Source organism: Melozone crissalis, unplaced genomic scaffold (genome assembly GCF_028551555.1).
Source record: "Melozone crissalis strain CALT ecotype California unplaced genomic scaffold, PUWL_Pcris_2 ptg000004l_1, whole genome shotgun sequence".
NCBI classification, from domain to species: Eukaryota; Metazoa; Chordata; class Aves; order Passeriformes; family Passerellidae; genus Melozone; species Melozone crissalis.
In genome coordinates, this window is record NW_026535782.1 from 41,771,222 (window position 1) to 41,783,995 (window position 12,774).

The 12,774-nt window shown below is 46.4% G+C and overlaps 1 protein-coding gene across 5 annotated transcripts in view; it reads right to left on the reverse strand.

The window, feature by feature from the left end:
* CACNA1I (calcium voltage-gated channel subunit alpha1 I) overlaps positions 1-12,774 on the reverse strand; it is a 164,560-nt gene that overhangs the window by 47,916 nt on the left and 103,870 nt on the right. For all 5 annotated transcript variants that reach the window (XM_054270675.1, XM_054270665.1, XM_054270703.1 and 2 more), the window contains 3 exons: positions 4,613-4,772; positions 1,350-1,665; positions 629-721 (listed from right to left, as the gene is read on the reverse strand). In XM_054270675.1, coding sequence (XP_054126650.1) covers positions 629-721; positions 1,350-1,665; positions 4,613-4,772 — 569 coding nt within the window. The remainder of the gene's footprint in view (positions 1-628; positions 722-1,349; positions 1,666-4,612; positions 4,773-12,774) is intronic.

Here is a 12,774-nt window from a genome sequence, read left to right on the forward strand (position 1 = left end):
TTGTATAAATCCACAGGGCTTATAAACTGCTTATTAAGTTCTCATTGCTGACACACTTCTCTCTTTCCATCCTATCATCCACAAGGGATCTCACACAGCCAGTTTATTTTGGACTGCTGACACTTTTGGAGCAGTAGCTCCTTTTCGTTCATGGTGAGGAAGTAATTCAGCATGACAGACTCTGAATCTAACAAAATGTGAATCTCAGACTCTGAACCTGATAAACCCAGGTGCTGCCAAAAGCTCCTCACTCAACATGGCTCAAAAATTACTCAACAGCTTAAACTGTACAGAGATCTAGTAGAACAGCAGAGAAATATTTGGCTTTTAAGTCAACTCTTTTGAGGAATTTACTTTGCAAGTAGATCTGCCAGTGACAACATTATTCTACACTGGGCACATATAACTTTAAAAATCAATCTTAAGTATATTTTTGAGTGAAGGCTAATAACTTGTCTGACAACTATATATGTGATCCTGCCTCAGACTCTTGGTGAAAATCAACTAGCTGGATTTTCTGAAATTTCTAGAAGTTTGCTTCCCCAGTATCTATGTTGACCTAAGACCTGTTTTTTGTCAGCTCTTAGCTTGCATTGCTGACAAACAATTCATCAAACCTTATACTTACGATTATCAACAAGATAAAGTAGATAAAATTGTAGAAGGAATGGGCATCCATCACATAGTACATGATCTCCACCCACCCTTCCAGTGTGATCACCTGCAAAGACAAACAAGAGAAACAGGAGGGGTATTCCAGAGCTCACTCCTCAGTGTATAACAAGCAGATACTGGCAGGTTTGGTGCAACCCAAGAAAGGTGAGAAACAACAATTCATTTCAACGAAGCCAAATTTCCATTTTGGGAAATCAGCATGGAACTTCTTGGTGACACTGGCATACTGTCAAAGCCTGTGAGATCATTCCAGTCCACAGCAGGCATATTTCATTAAAATAGTTCATTTCCCTGGATCGCAGCGGGGGAAAACCCGCAGCAGGTTGCTGTGCCCCTTGGACTGGACACCGCGTACAGCCGGAGGAAAAGAAAAAAGGCATGGATTTTAGCTCCCATCTGCAACATGTGCTGGGAATTAAAAAGAAAAAAAAAAATTCCTTTACTATAGCTGTCTGGACTGGAGGGGAAACTGGTACGAGTCAGCCTGAAGAGTGGAGCTTATTTCGGCAAGCATGTTCATGTGTACACTGTCTCCCTTACCAGGGGAGTTACAACACCCTTTACTTTGCACCTCTGTCACACCCTGCAGAAACTACCCCTGGAGCCCAGAAGGACTGAGTTTGAAAAACAGAAATATAAGCTTGAGCCTTGTAAGGAGGCTAACTCAGACTTACCTGAAATATCACAATCCAGGCATAGCCGATGTTGTCAAAGTTGATGGCACCCTTGTGCGGGTTGGCATTGCCTGTGCGGCACACGTTGTAGTACTGGTTCCAGTTCACACACATGCCACTGACATTGAACTCTTGCCGCACTGAATTGTAATAATAATAATCATCCTTGTCCAAACAACATTCATGGCCTCGCTCCTTCAGCGGGGGTATTTCGTGACAGCCCATAATTCCATTATCTCCTGACAGCGAGCAGATAAAGGGCATCTCATCATCTTCCTCTGGTTGGTAATAAGGGGGCAGGACAATGTCACCTTGTCTGCAAAAGAAGCCACAGTCAAATTTCCTGTGACAAAGCGTTTCCTATCTATCAGTGATACTGGTGGGGCTGGGAGCCTCCATTCTGACATAGGGACTGCATTGGGTGGGGGATTTCCAGGTTTATTTACTCAGGAGAAGGGGAGGAATGACAGGGTTCCTGAAAACCAGTAAATTTCTAGGGTCAGCCCCCAGTTTTCAGAGCTTTTCCTGCCATCAGATCACCCCAGGCCAAATTGCACAATCAGCTTGCATGGAGACGAAAAAAAGCTGGAATGCAGAGATTTGCAGTCTGATACTCTCCCCATTAACATCAAAGCTAAATCAGATGCAATGACATTAAGGAAGTTCATCAGGCTTTACTGTAATATGTTCATATATGTAACTGCTGATGGACATGTTTTATAACATTTGGTAGTGAACCTTCTGTACTTCTAAAAAAAAATCCAGTTCATGCATAATTAACATTGCACAGATAAGCCTTAAAATTCAGAAATGGAAAGATAAAATTGACTTAACCTTAACTTTGACTCCTCCTTGACAGCTGGCATTACGGGTGCAATGTTTTATGACAAGTTCATGTATTTTTTCCAAATAATGCAAGCACCTTCCAAATGCATGAATAATTAAAATCATCTATGCTTGCCTAGCTGGAGATGAGCTAATATCAGAAAAGTGAAAGGTGGAGATGCAAAAAAAAAAGAAAAAGGATTAAGCTCTAGCTGGTGTGTTCCTTGCAGTGCTACAATGCACAACTTTCACGTTGTGCAAATGCAGACTTTTTCACTAAGTGTCATTGGAAGAGGACGGGTGTTGATGAGAAAGAAAAAGACAAGCTCTGATTGTTAACTAAGCAGGACTAAACTACAAAGGTATGTTGTAACTCATCCTCATCATTGGTGCATGGGCACCTTCAGAACTGATTTCCCTAGTAATGGTCAGCCAAACATTTTCTAATATCTGTCATTGTGAAGGCTGTGGCCCCAATTCACTTCTCAGTTACATCAACTCTGCATGGATATAATTACACTCATTAAAGAAGTGCTACTCCTGATTTACATAAAGGACAATCATCCTAAACAGTAATTTTTCCCCAAGGAATAAATAAACACTGCTTTAAGCAGCTCCTACTCTGCAACTCCACTGCTGTTCTGCACATTGTATTTTCACACTTTTTTTTCCCAATTTGAGATGCTCTAAAGCTTCAGAACTGTTTAATCAGTTTAAACTGATCTACAGCTCTAGGTTTTCTTTAAGTAGTCTACACTGATAGCACCCCTGGGATTAGCATACGGTTTTAAGAAAACGTTTTAAAGCCTGAGATCTACTAAAGCCAGAGAGTCAACAGGAAGAGCTGTGCCCTGAAACTGGGTAATCAGAGAATTCATGGCAGGCAGGAGCTTTTCCACCCCACTGCCTGTGCAGACTGCCCCCGAGCCCCCAAACAAACCTCAGATACCTGAATTGACCCCTGTGTGGCTTCAGGCTCTCTTTGCCAGAAGTGTTCCCATGTTTCTCCACAAGTTTTTTTCTCCCATTCAAACATTAATTCTTTGCTCCTAGATGCTCTCACTTCTACTAACCCAGCTGTGGGACACTTCTCCCAACAGCCCTCTATCCCTTGCCCATGGCACTGGCCACATGCAATTCTACTCCTAAGTTTTCTAGAAATTTCTCAGTGTCCCTCCAAAGGTAATGCACTACTGCTGAAAGAGAGACCCAGCTCTATTTTGGAGGTGTCAAAGATGTTCCTGGATGCATCAGGCAGCACTATGGCTTTCTGTAAGGCTCCTGTGAGTGCTGTTTTCCGTCAAGAAGGAGCAGGTTCAGTATCTTTTGGCAGCATGTTTCAGAGTTTCAGTTCTTTCTGGGTGTAGGAGCACCATCCTATATCACTAGACATAGCAGCCATGCTAACCTGTGCCTTGATCAAATCCAAATGAACCCAGACTCTTGCTTGAAGACAGAAGAAAGCCAGCTGTCTTTGCCCACCCTCCCTTTCCACTGCAAGATGTGACCAACACCCACACACTATCACCCCACACATGGAGTAAGTGATGCACAGAGAGCCTGGCAGAAGACATGAGCAGGCAGAGGGAAAGAGAAACAAGGAAACAAGGAAGGAAGGAAGGAAACAAGGAAGGAAACAAGGAAGGAAGGAAACAAGGAAGGAAGGAAACAAGGAAGGAAACAAGGAAGGAAGGAAACAAGGAAACAAGGAAGGAAGGAAACAAGGAAGGAAGGAAGGAAACAAGGAAGGAAGGAAACAAGGAAGGAAAGAAGGAAGGAAACAAGGAAACAAGGAAAGAAGGAAGGAAACAAGGAAACAAGAAAGGAAGGAAACAAGGAAGGAAGGAAACAAGGAAGGAAACAAGGAAGGAAACAAGGAAGGAAGGAAACAAGGAAACAACGAAACAAGGAAGGAAGGAAACAAGGAAGGAAGGAAACAAGGAAGGAAGGAAAGAAGGAAGGAAACAAGGAAAGAAGGAAGGAAAGAAGGAAGGAAGGAAGGAAGGAAGGAAGGAAGGAAGGAAGGAAGGAAGGAAGGAAGGAAGGAAGGAAGGAAGGAAGGAAGGAAGGAAACAAGGAAACAAGGAAGGAAGGAAACAAGGAAACAAGGAAGGAAGGAAACAAGGAAGGAAACAAGGAAGGAAGGAAACAAGGAAGGAAGGAAACAAGGAAGGAAACAAGGAAGGAAACAAGGAAGGAAGGAAACAAGGAAGGAAACAAGGAAGGAAACAAGGAAACAAGGAAGGAAACAAGGAAACAAGGAAACAAGGAAGGAAACAAGGAAACAAGGAAGGAAACAAGGAAGGAAACAAGGAAAAAAGGAAGGAAACAAGGAAACAAGGAAGGAAGGAAGGAAGGAAGGAAGGAAGGAAGGAAGGAAGGAAGGAAGGAAGGAAGGAAGGAAGGAAGGAAGGAGGTGTTGTCTCCCAGTCACTCACACTGTGAAGTTCTCCTCCATGAAGCAGCGGTTGCGGAGCAGCCCAGCCCACAGCTGCACGCCGATGATGCCGAAGATGAAGAAGACAAAGAAGCAGAGAAGAAGGACGTTCCCCAGCATGGGCAAGGTGTCCAGCAGCAGGTTCACAAGGATGCGCATGCCTGCAGGGGGAGAAGAGAACCAGCAGGAGCAAGTGTGGGACACAGGGATAGAGAGAGGGAGAGAAGAAGGGAAGGAGAAGGAAAGACGTTTACAAGATATGCATAATAAAAGCAAAAAGCCCCATGAAAATAAAAGCAGAGTGTCAGAAATTAACCACTGCCCAAACCTGGCCAGATTTATGGTTATTGCCCTTTCTTGTCCTAACCTTTACTGACAGGCAGCCAGCAGAGCTGCTGTGATCTCTTAACCTTAGGCCTCCATCTGCAGCAGAGAAGAAAAGAGAATGAGACTTTTGGTGCCATCAGCTATCTGACTGACATAACTCCCTCCCTTTTCCCTGCAGAAGGACAACAGAGTGACAATGGTCCCAAAGGGGCATGTCAGCTCAACAGCCCCATCACCCAGTGGCTCCAACTGAAAGTCATCCCAGTACAGCAACTGCATCCTGCAGCCTGTGAGATTTGCATGGACAGACCAAGGCCAGCCTGCCAGTGGCATGAACCTTTCCAGAACATATAAACTAGCATAGATACTTGGGTTTTTTTCAGTGACAGTATCATCAAGAGACAGTCATGAAAACCACAATTTCCTCCCCTGGCTAGTCCTCATGCCCCAGTGGGGCTGGAGCATACAAGTAGCAGGCACAGCCCAAAAAGCTTCCAGCACAGAATCTCTGCCCAGTGCAAATGTTTCAAAAAAAAATTTTTTTACTCTCTAATTACCTAATGAATTATTCTTGTGGTTTTATTTTCCCCTTGGCTCTTTAGCGCACAGCCACAAGTAGGGGTAAATATAGTCCATTTCTCCATGGAGCTAAGGGTTTTTCCTCTGCTCTCCAGGGATGGTGAAAGCCTAGAAATTCTTCTGAGCATCACAGTACTGCCTTTATCCCTGTGCACACCTCATGAGGTTGTCTCTCCTTGTCTCTATGGAGGTCCCCCTTCAGATACCCAGAGAGTTCCTTCACTGAAGGTGTTCCATGTAGGCCAGCAAATAATTAGCTAAGTGGGTATTTATAACCAATTCATTGCTTTAGATGGCAGTGGAAGGGGAAGGAGGAGGGGAAGATAGGATTAGGATTCTCTGACAGCCCTTTGAGGCACAAGATAATCTCCCTTGTGTACCCAGCACCAAGTAATTACCACACGATACTATACATTATGCTCCGTGTCTGTTCCCCAGACTGCTTGCCCCACAGAGAGGGGAGGAAGTGGCACCTGTGGTGGGGCAGGCAGGCATGGAATTCACAAACACTGAAGGAAGAGGGAGAAGTGTGCCTGCTGTGGAACAGCAGACTGGTTTGGATTAGTAGAGAATGCTTCGGAGACAGAGCAGGGTGGAAGAAACGGGAATGGTGTTTAAAGGTATGTGATGTGTAGGAAAGGGAAGATGCTCATTGGTGCCTCCATGGGATCATGACGGATAAGGGATGATGGTTCTAGCTCTAAGACCAGGCTGTGGAGCAGTAGTCAAGCCCTGCTGCCTGCCTGTCCTGCTGTGTCACCAGTCACCACATAAGGCAGCTTCTAGATGAGCACATCAGGGACACAGCTCCAGCCACTCACTGGGGATCACAGCTGTGCCCTGAGTCTCTGACAGCTCTCTGAGCTCTCAGCACACCAAGCCCAACAGCACAGCCACTGAGACCTGCTGGGCCCTGGAAAAATACTCTGGACAGCCCTGGGACTTCAAGACCGTGCACCCTCACTGTAGTGCTACTTGCTGCCAGCATTAATGTTGTGTCACAGGAGGAGCTCAGTAGTTCCCACAAACTGTCCTGGTCAGTACATTAGGGAGAGCCAAGTGACACAGTACCAGTGATGCTGCAAGAGGGGGTGGTGTTTTTCAGATCAGTTGATGCTAGCTCCATTTCCTAGCTGGGTAATGGGAGAGATGAGGCTGCCCTTACGTTGAAATGCAGAACAGACAAAACAGACATTCACACCAGAATTTTACAGACAGCATCCTTGTTGGGTCAGAATTTACAAAAATTGATTTTGTCTATGTTCCAAGAGAAAGCAAATGATGTGCAAAACTTGTCTGACTTTTTCTTGGAAGCATCCTGCCTGCCCATACGTTCTCTATCCTGACTCTCAGAGGGATTACTGATGGTACAAGATTATGCTGTCCACAGCTCCAAGATCACAGCTATTGCCCCCATGTTAGGCACTCTGGGGTACGTGGGGCCACGACCCAAGAACTGGCAGGTGGCCCCTGTGGCATCTTTTCCACATCACAAAGGATTTCAGCATTAACAGGTTCTAAGTCCAAATGAAACCAGTTTGGGGTTTTGTTTTTTTTTTTAATTTCACAGTTTGACAGATTAATCTTTCTCTTGCCATTGATGCTGACTATGGATATGAGATTGGCCCTTCAAAAGCAGTAATGCTGAATCTACACCCATCTAAACATTCAAACATCAGTTGCAATTGCAGGAGAAAGAGGGAGAAAGGCTGAATGGCCTAAGGCCAACAGGTGATGGTTTACCAGAGAAGCTGGTGGCCAAAATAATGAGGTCTCTAAAGCAACTGCCTAACAGTGGAAATGGGAAGTGCAACTTTGGGAGTATTCTGTTTGGGGGAATTGGGATGCATTCCTTTTCCAAAGGGTCCTTGCTGGACAAGCTGCCATCCACAGCAACACCTGTGCATCTTGAATGACAAATTCTGAAGGTGCTGGAAAGCCCCTTCACCAAAATCCTGCTACTGCCTCCTTCCCACCTTCTGCTGCCTCCACCTGCTGTTCAGCCATTTTTCTCTTGCTCTGCCTACAACTCCTCTCTGCCTCTGTGCTGCTCCTCAGCTTCTGTGCACACCTTTCCTGGGCTCCCTCCCCACTGCTGCCTTTCCCCACATCCCCATTTCTCCTTTACCATTGGCAGAGCAGAAGCTGTGCTGGCTCACAGTAAGGAGGGGATATGAAAGGGACGGTGACCTTTTCTGAAGCAACCTTTGTAAAAAGGGAACGCTGCTCAAGAAGAGAAAGGAAGAGAGGCTGGGCAGTCTGGAGGAAAAGCGAGGAGGGAGGGCATTGATGAAACAACATTCAGCAACCAAACAGCCTTCCAGGGCATCAAATATGAAAAGGTTTTGCTCTCCAAGGGAAATAAAAGCTAGAAACATTAAATATTCATGAGTGCCAGGTGTGGGCTCTGAAAGATCTTTTCTCCAGTCACTCTGACCAGGAGAAGGGAGGAAATGAAATGCCTTGTCTGTGGGCATCCAAGGAGGGAAACAATGCTCACATAATGGTTTCCTGCTGCTCACCCATGGCCTTGAGCAAGGGGTAGAGAAGGGTGCTGGATGGTACCTCGAAGGCAGGGCTGCTTCTGGTAAGACATCCCACAGGAGCAAAGCCACAGGTGTGTTCACCACTCAAACAGAGCAGGAGATGGGGGGAAAGTATGTACAGGGATGAGAAATGGTGGGAAGGCAAGAGAAGTGACCATCAGAAGGAAGCACAGGGCTGAGCAAAGCCTCTGAGCTCCTTCCGTGGTTCAGAAGTAAATCGTTTGTCTCAGCCTGGTGGCACCCAGAGGCCCTTCCTGACAAATTCAGCAGACACCACAGTGGCCCCAGCTCCCTCCCGACACTCGCCATCAGCCCTGATTAGCCTGGCTATCGCAGCTAAGCGGACTCGTCTGCCGTGCCCGCCCCGGGGGCACCGCGGCTGGGCCGGGCAGGCTGGGCCTGCCGGGCTTGGCAGGGCTGGGCCGGGCCGGGTTGGACAGCACAGGGCAGGGCACGGCAGGGCTGGGCCGGGCCGGGTTGGACAGCACAGGGCAGGGCACGGCAGGGCTGGGCCGGGCCGGGTTGGACAGCGCAGGGCAGGGCACGGCAGGGCTGGGCTGGGCCGGGTTGGACAGGGCAGGGCACGGCAGGGCTGGGCTGGGCTGGGCTGGGCCGGGCCGGGCCGGGCGGGGCAGGGCTGGGCGAGCCCTGAGCAGCCGAGCCCGTGGTGCGGGCAGCTGTGCCCGCCACCGCCGGTGACAGCAGCCCTGTCACTTCGCCCTCTCTCCCTGCCTCCTCCTGAGCGCCAGCACAGCTGGGATGATTCACTCCCTGCGCTAACCCCGCTGAGACACGAACGGGGACCGGCTAAGGAGGGGTGAGAAACCCTGTTCTTTCTCACCTCTGAGGCTTTCAGTCCGCCCCAGCTACAGCGTGAGGGACAGAGCCAACGCATGTGAAGTCAAAAGGAGATTTGAGGCCATCATTCCCTCCCTTGGGGTAAAGCAATGGAAGAGAACATAATTCTCAGCTCCCATCTCACCTGCATCGTGTACCAAGCTACCAATTGTCATTTTAACTGGAACAAAACCAAATCTCCCTCCCATCAGCACTTGTGACTGTAGCTGGCAGGACATTTTGCAGAATGCAGAAACTGAAGTGTCATTATGTCCCTCAGCCAGGCTGCTTGTCCAAGCGTGCCTTCTTTCCTTCCTCCCCTGCCCCAGGACACATGGCAGTCCATCCAGCTAGCATGGGGTTGGCAGCATTCTCCTGTGCATGCTCCTTTATGGAAATTTTCAGAACCAAGGAACCATTCCAGCAGATAGATTGTGCAGAAAGTACACACAGAGAGGCATGCACCATCTTCTTTTCTTTTAATTTTGCAGCCAACCCTTGTAGTTAAAACAATCTCAGTTTGTGTGCACAGTGCAAGCTGGTGCTCCAACTTGTGGCCGTCCTCACTGATCTCCTGCTGACCCGAGGCTTAGCTGTCATTTCACACATTGCACTCATAAACATCAGCTCCAGCTTGGGCCAAACACTGCCAAGAGACACCAATCAGCTGTGGGTCCAACAGCAGACACACTGCCAAGCTGACCTATACTATGACCCACAGCTTTTCTTGCCATGAAGATCTTTTCTCTTTGATGCGTTCCTTCTAACTGAGGCCTCTTCTGCAAACAACGCGTGCAAGCTAAAGGAGTTCGGCTGGAAGAGCCAGCACACAGCTCCAGATGCTTTGTCCTCAAGCTGCAAAGCCAGCCTCACTCACATTGCAAACCATCACTGCCTGTTTTGCACCAAGGCAAGAGAGAGACCATGTCCAGATGGATGACCAGACCCAAATTAAATCAACTCTGGGGAAACACTGGTCCAGTTGACAGACAGTATGAGGTACTGAGAGATCTTAACCCAGTTCTGCGGCTAAGGAAAAACTGCCCCAGACACACTGGGCTCATTCAGAGAAAAGCAAAGTCTTCCCACCAATCTCTTTGTCAGGTTCTGGGTGCATTTGCAGGGTACATTTTGAGCTGGGGGTTTAGCACTTGCAGATGGTCAGCATGATCCATAGCTCAGGAGCACTGCTCAGTTCCTCACCAAATCCCTACTCTTGCCTTACTGACAAGCAAAGCCTTTTAGCATCCCTGACTGGCTCAGGCATCTCATCCTACATAGCCTGCTGATGATATAACCTCAAATTATCTTTGTCACTCCCCAGTGTAACCACAGAAGAGATCAAAACATGACATTTGTAGCACTTATAAAGCTTCAGCCAGTATGGAGAGCTGTTGTTCATTTTCTCAGGAGCATGGGCATACTAATCCTCATCTTCATACAATGACTTCCCTTAGAATACTCAAGTTTAAACACTAAACTTGAGCCCCTAGTCCTTACCTTCAAGGTACTTTTCAGCTTAAGCCTGAGGTAACCAAAAGAGAGACAAACTCCAGAAAAAACCTTTTTGGCCAGAGCTTCACCCTGCTGGAACAGAGCTTTCCAGACTAGGTTTAGAATGCAGTCTTATAAGAGGAAAAAAAAATCTCTTTAAGCTTGCTCCAAGGCTCTAGAAACAATTCCCTTGGGATCCAGGGACTCACACAGACCTCACATCTTTTCAGTCAGAGAGCAAGACACAGACCAGGTCAGATCAGGTCATGAACATGAAAAAGAAAAGTAAGAACAGAAGAAAAATGCATCACTTAAAACACTTCCCAACAGACATTCAGCTAAAACAACCACCAAAAAGAAAGCCAATGAAACCAGAGATAAGCTCTTTTCCGTGGAGGAGAAGAGGAGCAAATAAACCCACAGGCACTGCAGAGCCCCAGAGCTCAGCAGGCTGCCAAAGGGGGCTCAGATGGTGCTGCCAGGTGATGTGAAGAAGCAAGCTCAGAAGTGAAGCCTCCTAATTGCAGACCTGACCCCACAGCTGCAGTGGCTTCAAGAAAAAGAGCAGAGCAAAATCCAGAGCATTTACCTTGACACCTAAATGCTGACATTTCTGAAGAGAGAGTGGCCACAGTCCAAGCTTTTCTGTCATCCAAAAAGGAGACACCCAAGCTCTGCAGCAGGCTGCACCTCATGATGGATGCTGTAAGCCCAGCTAAGGTTCACAGATAACAACCAAAAACTCCTCCTCCACAAGCAGTCACATTCAGTACGTGCAACCTCAGCATGGTTGGTAGCCACATCATCCGTGACAGGAGCAGAAATGCATGCAGGCAAAGGCTCCAGTCAGTAGCCCCCTTCTTCTCTGTCCTGCCATTATCCTCTTGCAAGCTTTGGACTGTTAAGCAACCCTGTCTTGGAAAGTGATGACAGGTGTCAGATTATTTCTTAGAGAGGTGTCTCTCTGGGGGATTACTGTCATTCTGTTCTTTTTTGTAATACTGAACATCTAATAAGCAACACCTACTACCACCTGCTACAGCAGTTCATTCAGTGATCATCTCATTTTTTCCCCATTTATCACTGCAGTGATGACTGCATTCACTTTCGGTGAAGAGTCTATTAAAAACATACAGTGGCAGCTTTTCTTTCAGAATTGCAGGAGCCACCTAACACCAGGGACAAAAGTCAACTCCAGTGCTGTGGCTGCAAGCCACTTGCCTCCATCCTATAAATATCCTTAAGCTCTTTATGCATCTGTAGTGCTAAGTGAGACAGAATAATGCAAAATATTATGTAAAACAGTATTAATGCAACTTCTGGGTAAGATTTAACAGGGCTAATTTCCTCTTGCTGTCACTAGCATGAATCATGTTTCTTTCTACTGCAGGCAATGACATGACGTTACGTGAAATGAGCGTGAACAGGAGACTCGGTCCCAAAATACACAAAGATAGAGAAATTTAAGGTTATGGTTGTAAATTGCCTTGCCCACACACACAAAGTTGAATTTGCATTAGTGTAATATGACAGTATCATTCACCCCATAATACACTGTCATTATTGCTCACATTTCCATGGTATCCATTGCTTGATAGGTCCCGTGGGACAGATTTTGCAAAACAGCTCAGCTCCCATTTAGGCAGCAAAATACATGGCTGGGCTTTCGTGATTCCTGTGTACACTGGAGGCTGAGCTTGTTTGAACAGGCAGCAGAATTGTCACAATGGGAGCTGCGAGGTACTAAGCATTTTTTAAAATTCTGGCTCTGCAGGTTCCCCTACAGGAGAAGGGAGAAATAAAGATTACATCAAAGGTTTCTATGACTGGTTTCTGTAATGTTTTGGTTTGGTTTTTTCCAGGCTTGCTTTACTTTCAGTAACACAAATTCTGAAGTGTTGTTACAGACTCTTGTGATTTTTATCATCAGTCTTTAGTTGCATGGCAGAGACCTTCAGGTGGGAAATCTTGCTATGACTTGAAAATCTCAGATTACAGCCAAAAAAAAAAAAAAGGAGAGAAGTTTTTATTCCCCACTAGTATGGGTGGGAAAAAAAAGATATGACTCACAGGTATAAAGGTCTGAAAGCCACAGGAAAAATAAATAATTATAATCTGTGATTGTTTTTCCTTTTTCAAATCTCATGACTTTAAAGCCATTTGAAAAACCTACGAGCCCACAATTAGTGACTTTTGAATACTTGCTAATAATCCAGAAATTAAGTGGACTGAGAAGGAAATATTACTTTCTCCCATGATCTGTGACCACAAAAAATAGAAACTAATCAATGTATCATACAAAACAAAGCATTTCTAGCTCTCTGTTTCCTGCATTTCAGTGTTTCCCAGCTCCTTGCCATGATGCCCCATTAACAAAAGA